Source organism: Spermophilus citellus (genome assembly GCF_964194105.1).
Source record: "Spermophilus citellus genome assembly, chromosome: 3".
In the NCBI taxonomy this organism is placed as follows: domain Eukaryota; kingdom Metazoa; phylum Chordata; class Mammalia; order Rodentia; family Sciuridae; genus Spermophilus; species Spermophilus citellus.
The window spans coordinates 73,247,247-73,258,346 of record NC_138184.1 but is presented as its reverse complement, the minus strand read 5'-3'; the positions used below and the strand labels follow the sequence as shown (position 1 = coordinate 73,258,346).

General features: G+C 42.1%; 1 protein-coding gene across 1 annotated transcript in view; it reads left to right on the top strand.

Annotated features, from left to right (window-relative positions):
- The first annotated feature begins 477 nt into the window (after window positions 1–477).
- Window positions 478–11,100, top strand: part of CRKL (CRK like proto-oncogene, adaptor protein) — a 39,612-nt gene continuing 28,989 nt past the window's right edge. The window contains exon 1 of the mRNA XM_081283673.1: window positions 478–1,316. Within this exon, the coding sequence (XP_081139799.1) occupies window positions 1,006–1,316 (311 nt within the window). The 5' untranslated portion in view covers window positions 478–1,005. The remainder of the gene's footprint in view (window positions 1,317–11,100) is intronic.

Genomic DNA, 11,100 nt, shown 5'->3' with positions numbered 1-11,100 from the left:
ACTATTAAACCACCTAGAGCACGTTCCATTCAGTAATCTAGGGGTCAGCTCGCTCCCGGGGTCATCTCCTCCGTGAGCAATCTCGGCCCTTTAGGGCCTGTCCGCCCTTGAATGTCCCTTTGGCCACTCGGTCGGCCAGGTCACCTCAGTGCCACGCCTCCCTGGCCCGCGATTCAGCGAGCACGTTACGCTTTGTTCCCAGAAGCAGGTTTTCGGAACGCCGCTCCCTCTCGGCTCCAACTATTTTCCTGCCAACGCTGGAAGACTCCTCTGCGGCAGCGCCCCCGGCGGCGCACCGAGGCCCAGGAAGGGAGTGCCCGCGGTCAACGCCTCCTTAAGCCTCCTCCCGGAACGCGGGAGCGGGTGCTAGAAGCCCACGCCCCGGCCACCGCAACCGTGTTGCTGATTGGTTATGACGAGCGACGTCACGGGGAGGGCCCCGACGGCCGCTGGGAGCCGGGGTCCCGCGCATGCGCAGACAGAGTGCGCTGAGACGAGGGGGAGGTGGCCGGCTGCTTCTCCCGCGTCCGCCATTTTGTTGCTGTGGCTCTTGGGAACAGGCTGGGCAAAGCCGTCCCGGAGGCGCCACGCTCCCTGGAGTCCGGTGCTTCGTGGTCGGCGGGTGTCAGGGCAGACCCGTAGGGCTGCGGAGCCGGAGCTTTCCAGGTCGCGATCCACTGGAACCACCCCCGGTACGTCAGACAGCCCAAGAACCCCAGGGCGGCCTCCGCTGCGGCTCGACTTCGCCCACCCCGACCGGGGGCTCTGCCCTGCATTCCCTGGGCCGGCTCTTTCTGTGAGGCGGTCCCGGAGCAGGCGGGCGGCGGCAGAGGATGCTGCGAGCCCGGAGCCGAGAGGCAGGTGCTGGCCCGGCCCTCTAAGCTTGCCTAGAGGTGTGCCGAGAGGTCCCTTTCTCGGCCCCAAAGCCGTCTGCCGGGCAAAGGCTTCCAGAACAGGCGAGAGCAGCCGCCGCCCCGACTCGCCACAGAACCCCGGCCGGGCACCATGTCCTCCGCCAGGTTCGACTCCTCAGATCGCTCTGCTTGGTACATGGGACCGGTGTCTCGCCAGGAGGCGCAGACCCGGCTCCAGGGCCAGCGCCACGGCATGTTCCTAGTCCGCGACTCCTCCACCTGCCCCGGGGACTATGTGCTGTCTGTATCCGAGAACTCGCGCGTCTCCCACTACATCATCAACTCTTTGCCTAATCGCCGTTTTAAGATCGGGGACCAGGAGTTTGACCATTTGCCGGCATTGCTGGAGTTCTACAAGATCCACTACCTGGACACCACCACCCTAATCGAGCCAGCGCCCAGGTACGCGAGCGCTTGGGGTTCCGGGGCGTGCAACCGGCCCGACTGCTGAGGAGGGTCGAGAATTGCCTCTGTTGAAAAGAGTGTGTATATAAGGGGCGGGGGTGAATCGATTCTGAACCTGAAGGCGTCTGGGTCACTGGATGAACGGATGCTTTGTAAACACATTTAACAGTGATTGCATAGTCCCATGCATACCTTTTTTTTTTTTTTTTTTTTTTTTAAATAACCCTGTTTTGGCTCGTAGACTTCTTTAAAAAGATTGCCGCTGCAAGCCTTCTCCCTATCTCCCCGAAAATTCTTATACACACGTTTTGCACACCATTCAGGATTCTTGAACCCCCAACAGAACTCATAACTACAAGGTTAAGAAATGGACTACAGCCTTTCAAACAATTGCTTTATTGTTCAAGAATAATAATAATAATATCTTTATCTGAAGTATCAGAACTATTTATTGATGTTCTCTGATGCCAGGTTTGAAGCAGGGCAGACGACCTCTTTTACTATGCACTTAGAAACGAAAACGTGCATTGGTTTCAGCAATGACATTTTTAGGAAAATTTGTATTTCCTTCCCAAAGGTGAACCATTACTAGGCTAAATATCATTTTGGTTAATTACCAAGATGGAGTGGCACTTATTTTACTAGTTCAATTTCATAAATACTTCCTGTATTGAGTCTAACAGTTTAACAACTATTTTAAAGCTAAGAAAGAACTGAGAGTGATACTGACCATCAGGCTTTCTTTTTTCCAAGTGAAATACGTTATTTTATTTGATTATTTGCTTCAATGGGTATCTTATCAACGAATTCTTTTATTTATACCAAAAGTCAGTTGAAAAATTACCTAGAAATTTTTTAAAATTAATTTCTATGGTGCTGGGGATCAAATTCATGGCCTGGCACATGCTAAGAAAGTGTTCTACCACTGAGATATGTCACCATCCTAGAATTTTAAAATAAAAGGTATTTTCCTGCTCAGTAAGAAAGTCTTTCTTAAAACCTCTAATTAAAAAGGATCAATATAGATTTTTTTAGGGTGAGATTCACAAACAAGGTATTATTCTGAACTTTAACATTAAAAATTATTATAATTAAGAGCACCTATTGTTTTTTGGGAAAGAACTAAAGAAGAAAGCCATGACTGTATTATAGACTTCAAGATTAACTACTGATCTAAATAGACTTAAAAAAGGGGGGGGAGTGATTGTAAGTCAAATTCTGTATAACAAAGACTAGGACACCAAGAATCTGACTGGTGAAACTTGGTTTTAACAGCTGCTGGTAGGTGCTATCAACTTTGAGCACAGTGTAATTCCTGTATGAGGGATTAGACCCACTGTAATGAGATTGGTAGTATATTTAAGAAAGTTACTTCCTCTAATTTGTTAAAGTGAATTATGTAATTAATTTCAAGTCTTTATTAAGCCATGCTGTGTGCAAGGCATGTGCTTACATTGAGGTGACAGATCCTAAATACTGCTGTTTCAAAAACTGAAGTAATGGCTTGATCCTCTTATAGAAGGAGGAAAAGGAATATGCTGTAGTGGCATCCCACTACCCACAAAATCCAAAATTATCCATAAACATGTCTTCTCAGATATTAGATATAATTTTCTTTGTCTCTTTTCTTCTTCAGTGAAGCTCTACAAGGCTGCCTACCCATTCCCTGTTAGTTTTCCTTATCTACTTATACCTTTTTTGTACCTTTGCTAGGATACTCCTCATTGCCTCATTCCACTTTACTTTAGTGTCCTCACAAATAATAGGGTTTTTCCCTGATCCTCTTCTTCAAATTCAGCTTTGTTTCTCCTCTATTCTGTGCTTTCTGCCCCAGACATATTGCTGTTTTTCATTTTCACTGATAACGCTGAAGATGGTCACAATTCTGATTGAATTGGACCCCATTTGAATTTACTTTGTCGTACTGAATTATTGACATGCCACTCCCATGTCTGAAATTCGGGAATAGATTTAACATTTAGTATAAAGCTAGTGGTTAGTATATAAAGCTAGCCTTAGTATAAAGCTAGTGGTTAAGCTGGGCAAGGTTGTATACACTCATGGCTGAGGTGGGAGGGTAGCTTGAGCCCAGATGTTTCGAGATTAGCTGGGGCAACATAACCTTGCAAGATGCCCTATCTCCCTCTCCCTTTTTATTATTTTTTTTATTTTTTATTTATTTTTTTGTATTTGGGGTGGAACCCAGGGTTGATGTACCACTGAGCTACATCACCAACCCATTTTATTTTGTTTAGCTCAAGTTCATAACTATAGTATCTTTGTCAGAAGCTAAAGACTCGTGTTTATATTGTTCTAGAGCAGAGGTGTTTCAGGAATGCTAGCCAGGAGCTCTGCCACTGGGGCTAGAACCCCAGCCCCAAGGTACATCTTATTAATTGTTTTTTACATTTATCTATGGTATTCTTATTGTATATTTTAAATTATTTGGGGCTGGGGATGTGGCTCAAGCGGTAGCGCGCTTGCCTGGCATGCGTGCGGCCCGGGTTCGATCCTCAGCACCACATACAAACAAAGATGTTGTGTCCGCCGAGAACTAAAATAAAAAATAAATAAATAAATTCTCTCTTTCTTTCTCTCTCTCTCTCTCTCTCCCCCTCTCCTCTCTCTTAAAAAAAATAATAAATTATTTAACCCCAACTTAATTGATTTTTGTATTATTGTATATTTTAAATTAATCTCTGAAGAGTGTCATGTTGGATAGCTTTTGTTGTTTTTGAATGAATCTAAAATATTCTCATTGTGCACATTAGTGCGATTTTTATATGGTTAATCAATTAATAAACAGAAATCCTGTGGTGATTTTTTTTTTCCCTTCATTTTGGGCACACAACATTTTTAAGATTTTGTTTAGGGCCCGGCATGGTGCCATACCTCTGTAGTCCCTCTTGCTTGGTAGGCTAAGGCAGGAGGATAACTTGAGCCCAGGAGTTGGAGGCCAGCTTAGGTAACCTAGACCCTGTCTCAATAAAAAGGGTTATGTTTAAGTTGTAGTTGATATTCACCTAAGCTCTAGTTTTTTTTTTTAATATTTAATATTTATTGTTTGTATGTGGTGCTGAGGATCGAACCTGGGCGGCACGCATGCCAGGCGAGCGCGCTACCGCTTGAGCCACATCCCCAGCCCCTAGATTTTTTTAATATGGTCTGTTTCCAATCAAACAATGTTTCAAAAGGTTTGCTTGGGTTTGAAATACATTTCCCCTGGTTTAAAATTTTGAAAGTGTATTTTGTATAGCTTACTTTGCTTATAAAATTTTCCAGTTCTAAAGAATGAAGATAAATGCAAGCTAGGAAAAAAACAATCTTGACAAAAATTTACCATTAAAAACAGGGAATTTGGGCTGGGGCTGTAGCTCAGTGGTATAGTGCCTGCCTCACTTTTGAGGCACTGGGTTCAATCCTCAGCACCACTTAGAAATTATTTGTAAATAAAGATATTGTGTCCATCTACAATTTAAGAAAAAAAACTGAGGGAATTTGATCCTTTATGAAAGTCATGTTTTGTTTTTTGTCACTGGGGATTGAATTCGGGATTCAACCACTGAGCCACATCACCAGTCCTATTTTGTATATTATTTAGAGACAGGGTCTCATTGAATTGCTTAGTTCCTTACTGTTGCTGAGGCTGGCTTTGAACTTATGATCATCATGTGTAAAGTACCTGAAACTATTTGGTTTGTGACTTTCTCTTGTTTAAGATTCAAATCCAGAGAATTTTTATGTAAAGGTTTTCAATTTTAAAGCAGGGCCTGATGGCTAACACCTGTAGTTTCAGTACGTGGAAGGCTGAGGCAGGAGGATCACTTTGAATATAGGAGTTGGAGACTAGCCTAGGCATAGACCCAGTCTCCAAAAAAATATAAATATATGTGTGTACATATATATACACACGTGTATATATATATATTATGTATATATATACACACAAACATATACACATATATATGTAAATTTTTTAGTTGTAGATGGACACAGTACCTTTATTTATTTATGTGGTGCTGAGGATTGAACCCAGTGCCCCAGGCATGCAGGGCAAATGCCATACCACTGAGCCACAACTCCAGCCCATATATATATTTATATTATTAACTTTGATCTGAACTATTGGACTAGAATATTTACAAGTATCCTTAAGACTAAAGTATTTTCGTTTGTCTGGTAAGTAAAGTTAGGGCCACCAGTCTAGTCAGCTTGCCTGGAATGATAGCTAAGCATGTGGGAATAGCATGCAAGAATAGGGAGGTGAAGAGGCTTGGAAAGTGTACCATGTGGCACATAATGTTTCTCCTTTTATATTTAACAAACTAAAGTTAGGTATTTGGAGTGCCTGAGCTTTTGTAATCTCAGAAGAAAAGAGAGAGCCCAAAACTACACTCAAGGCATATGGGAGTAAACCATGGTTTTTGTCTTTGAGAAGCTATGTCTATTGAAATAGAATGCCATAGGAGGGAGGTCAGCTTTGCGTAAGGGGTCAGAAAAGACTTGAAAGAGGAGGTACTCTTTCAACTAATTCTTAAAAATGAGAACAAGTATATGAGGTGGAAGAGTCGTAGCAGTGCCTGCTGGGAAAGGCATAGAGTTGTAATTAATGTGAGTGATGGACGCTAGGCAGGAAAGATAAAGATTAACTCATAAAGGGTCTCCTGTGCCTTGTAAATAAGTTTAACAGTGAGAACCATCTAAGTTTCTAAAAATAATTTGTCATGATCAGCTTTACTGTTTTTGTTTTTTTTTTGGTGTGTGTATATATGTGTGTGCGCATGTGTGCCCCCACTGAGGATCAGTTTTACTTTTTAGAAACTTCTGTGGTTTGGCGCTGGGTAGGAGACTGTCTAGTGGATGGGGCTAATTAAGGGCTGTTATCAGAGAGGGTCCATGAGAAGCTGAACTGAGATCAACTGTCCTGGGAATGTAAAAGTGGTACCGACAGCCTTTCTGGGATAGTGTACACAGAAGGTAAGAGAAGAATAGTATGACTTCAGAGAGAATTGAGTAGTGGTGCCTTTGAGAGTAGAGAAAGGATTAGAGTGAGGGGATTGATTGTTTCCAGTAGGAAGATTTTTCTTGAGGAGCCTATACAGAGCAAGATGTTATGTAGCAATGGGGACTGAATAGATGGATTTGGGAATGAGCTGAGGAGGAGGAACTGTGGAAGGTGGTGGACAGTTATTAGTAGTGTCCTTGAATGTTCTGGGAAGGAATGGAGGGGAGCAGGGTATTAAATGCCACTGAAGTAGCTGGGGGTATAGCTCAGTGATGGAGTATGTACTTAGCTAGCATGTAAGAGACCCTGCGTTCATTTCCTAGCATCAAAAAAAAATTTTTTTTAAAGATAAATTCCAGTGAATGGTAAACAATGGTTACCTAAAGCAATTAATTAAAGAAATGGTTAGCCTTTTTGGAATTGATTCTTCTACCAAGTGTTTTCAAGGTTTTTTTTTTTTTTTTTGGTGGTGCTGGGGATTGAACCTAGGGCCTTTTACATGCAACTGAGCTACATCCCCAGCCCTCGAGGTTTTTTTTTTTTTTTTTTTTTTAAAGAGAGAGAGAGAGAGGAGGGAGAGAGAGAGAGAGAGAGAGAGAGAATTTTTCAATATTTATTTCTTAGTTCTCGGCGGACACAACATCTTTGTTGGTATGTGGTGCTGAGGATCGAACCCGGGCCGCACGCATGCCAGGCGAGCGCGCCACCGCTTGAGCCACATCCCCAGCCCCGTCGAGGTTTTTTTTTTACTGTGAAATATTTTGTACATAGAAGAACGTATGTGTGGGGCACTGGGTTCCATTCTCAGCACCACATATAATTAAATGAATGAAATAAAGGTCCATCACAATTTTTAAAAAAAAAAATTTATAAAGAATGTATGTGTGTAATAAAATATTTTTATCACCCATATATTCCCTTTTTTTTTTTTTTTTTTCGGTACCAGGGATTGAACTCATGGGTGCTTAACCACTGAGCAACATCCTCAGCCCTTTTCTTTATTTTTTCTTTGGAGATAGTCTTTCTCACTAAGTTGCTTAGGGCCTCACTAAGTTGCTGAGGCTAGTTTTGAACTTGTGATCCTCCTTCCTCAGCCTCCAGAGTTGCTGGGATTACAGACACGTATCACCGCACCCAGCCTGTGTATTCCTTTTGGTATACTGAGGATTGGATCCTAACTTTACCACTGAACTATGTCCTCAAGCCCTTTTTAAATTTATTTGCAGTGCTGGAATCAAACCCAGTGCTTGTACACACAGGACAAGTGCTCTACCACTGAGCAACATCCCCGACAATTTATTTCTTATTTTGAGAAAGGGTCTTGCTAAATTGCTCAGGCTGAACTCAAACTTTCAATTCTCCTGCCTCAGCCTTCTGGGCACTGGAATTATAAGCGTGTGCCACCACACCCAGTGGTTATTATTATTATTTTTAATACTTTTTAGTTGTCAATGGACCTTTATTTATTTATATATGGTGCTGAGAATCGAACCCAGTGCTTTTCACATGCTAGGCAAGCGCTCCACCACTGAGCCCAACTCCAGCCCCTATTTTTTTTAAAGGATTGTTTTAAAAAAAAGGAATATGTGGCAAGGACACACATAGTCTGCAAAGCCCAAAATATTTACCATATGGTCTTTCACAGAAGTTTTTCGACCTTTAAAAAGCCTGTGCCAGCAGAGCTCTTGCTCTGTGCCTGTGAGGAACAGTGGTGTGCTTTGTGGTCTGTAGGGGGACCGAGAAAAGAACATTTGAACCTTTGGGACTCAGGTTTATTTCTAATGCAGAACTAAATACATAATGCCCTCTTCAATGACTTTCAACTTTAGGGTGGGGCTAGTCTTTTTTGTGCATCACCTCCTTCCTTGGTTCTCCTGGCCCTTAGCAAAAAACTTGTACCCCTGGATTCTGTTGACTTCTATCATGGTATCCTAGGTGCTTTTCTTTTCCTTCCAGCCCTACTTCTGTTGAATTATCTTCTTTTTAGTATTGAAGATTGAACCCAGGGGAACTTTACCACTGAGCTACATCCTCAGCCCTTTTTATTTTGAGATAGGAGCTCACTTAGTTGCTGAGGCTGGCCTTGAACTTGTGATACTCTTGCCTCAGTCTTTGGAGTTGCTGGGATTGATGATAGGCATGTGCTACTGTGCACAGCACTAAATTGTCTTTTGAGATCAAGACTTGGTTTCAAGTCAGCACATAGTAGGACCAGTGAATAACTACACAAATAGATTTTATTAGTTGATTAGTCCTCACTGAAGCTGCAATATTGATCTATGTTATAGAACTTCTTTTTTGGGGTTGGGGAGGCTGGGTCTGAACCCAGGGTTACTCTACCACTGAGTTACATCTTCTATCCTTTTACTTTTTATTTTGAGAAAGGATATAACCAAGTTGCTTAGGTCCTCACTGTTGTTGAGGCTGGCCTCAAACTTATATTTTTACCTCAGCCTCCTGAGTCCCTGGGATTATACACATGCACCACTGTGCCCTGCTCATAGTACTGTTTTTGTGGGGTTTTTGCTTTGTTGTTGACAGTGCTGGGGATTGAACCTAAGACCTCGTGCTTGCTAGGCAAGCACTTTTACCTCTAAGCTACATCTGCAGCCTGAACTATTTCTACCTGTACAAATTAATTATAATAAAATACCCTTGGTAAGTTCTGAGATAGAGCTAATTGTTCCTGTAGTAAATTGTCTGAAATCTGTGATACTTAACAAATTTCACAGACTTTGTGGCTCTTGAAATAGGAAGAGGGATATGCTTTCTGGGTGTGCCTGTATATGTGCTAGTTATGAATTGTTGGGAATATTTCACATACATTATGGCATAAATTCTCATGTACCTGAAAGAAGTAGTTTGTCAGGCTGGGATTGTAGCTCAGTGGTAGAGCACTTGCCTAGCACACGTGAGGCACTGGGTTCAACTCTCACCACCGCATTAAAACAAAAAGGTATTATGTCCATCTACAACTAAAATATTTAAAAAAAAAAGAAGAGGAGGAAGAAGATGTAGTAGTAGTTTGGTTAGTTGAGAGGTTAGGAGTGAGGACTCTAGGGACTACCACTGATGGTAATGGTAGAGCGCTTGCCTTGTACACGTGAGGCACTTGGTCCTATCCTTAGCACCACATAAAAATACAAAAGTATTGTGTCCATCTATAACTAAAAAAAATAATTATTTAAAAAAAAAAAGAATGAGGACTCTGGAATCAGACTGCCTGGGTGCAAATCTAACCTCTGCTTTGGCTTCCTTATGGGTAAAATGGGGATAACAGAGCCGGGCATGATGGTGCATGCCTGTAATTCCAGGGGCTCAGGAGACTGAGGCAGGAGGATCATGGGTTCAAAGCCAGGTTCAGTAATGGTGAGGCACTAGACAACTCATTAGACCCTGTCTCTAAATAAAATACAAAATAGGGCTGGGGATGTTGCTCAGTGGTCACGTTCCCCTGAGTTCAATCCCCAGTACCCCCCCCCCCCCAAAAAAAAAAATTATCTCCCAGGATTGCTGCAAGGATCAAATAATTTAATGTCTTCAAAGGCTGCAAATAGTGCCTGGCAAAGATAATAAATATTAACTCTTTTTACTGTTGCTACTGCTACTACTTGTGCTATCCATTTTTTGCATGTACTGATATTAAGTAGTGGACCCTTGATTAATAAGAAACAAGGCCTTTGAGGTACTTGTAAAACTAGTTTTTGCATTAAAGAATGATGTAAGTTTTGGGTGCTGAGGTTGTAGCTCAGTGGCAGAGCGCTTGCCTGGCATGCGTGAGGCACTGGGTTCAATCCTCAGCACCACGTAAAAATAAACAAATAAAATAAAGGCATTCTGTACATCTACAAAAAGAAAGGAAGAAATAAATAAATAAATATGTAAGTTTTGCACATTGTGAAGGCTGCTTTTTTGGAAAGCGTGTGGCATTATGTACCAAACTGGGGATTGAACCCAAAGGTGGTTGTACATGATGTGAATAAAAGGTTATAACAGAGCAAGTGTGTATTTTTACAGGACGTGTAATTTGAGCCACATCCCCCAGTCTTTTTAATTTTTTATTTTGAGACAGCATCTCACTGAGTTGCTAAGGGATTCTCCTGCCTCAGCCTCCCAATTTGCTGGGACTTATAGGCATGTTCCATCTTGTCTACAACTGTTCTTATTTAATCTGGTAATTTGAGTTTCCAGAATCTGGGATTTACAAAAGGTATAGGGAAAATAATGCCCAGTACTGGGGGTATAGTTCAGTGGCAGACTGCCTGGTTAGCATGCCTGAGGCTGTGTTGGTTTGATCCCCAGTACCAAAAAAGAGAAATAAGGGGCTAGGATTGTGGCTCAGCGGTAGAGCGTTCGCCTAGCATGGGTAGGACCTCGGTTCGATCCTCAGCACCACATAAAAATAAAGGCATTGTGTTGTGTCCATCTATACCTAAAAAAAAAGAAATAGTAAAAAAAAGAAATAAAAGGAAAGAAAGAATAAAATAATGTACAAAAGGGTTTGTAACATTTATGGTTAAATATGGAGAATTAGGAAAACTAAATATTCTTGGATGCTTCATTGAGTAGGCCCACAGAATGGAATATGATCATGATGAAGACCAGAAATGTGTGGAGATAACCTGTGCTTTGATATTAGGCAGATAAACCACAGGTATATACAGAACTCTATTTTAAGAAAGCTATAAACTGGGCCAGTTGGAGTTTGGGAACAGAAAAGATGGGAAGGATAATTGAAGTTTCCTTGGGGCAGAAACTACAGGTTTGTTTCTCTCT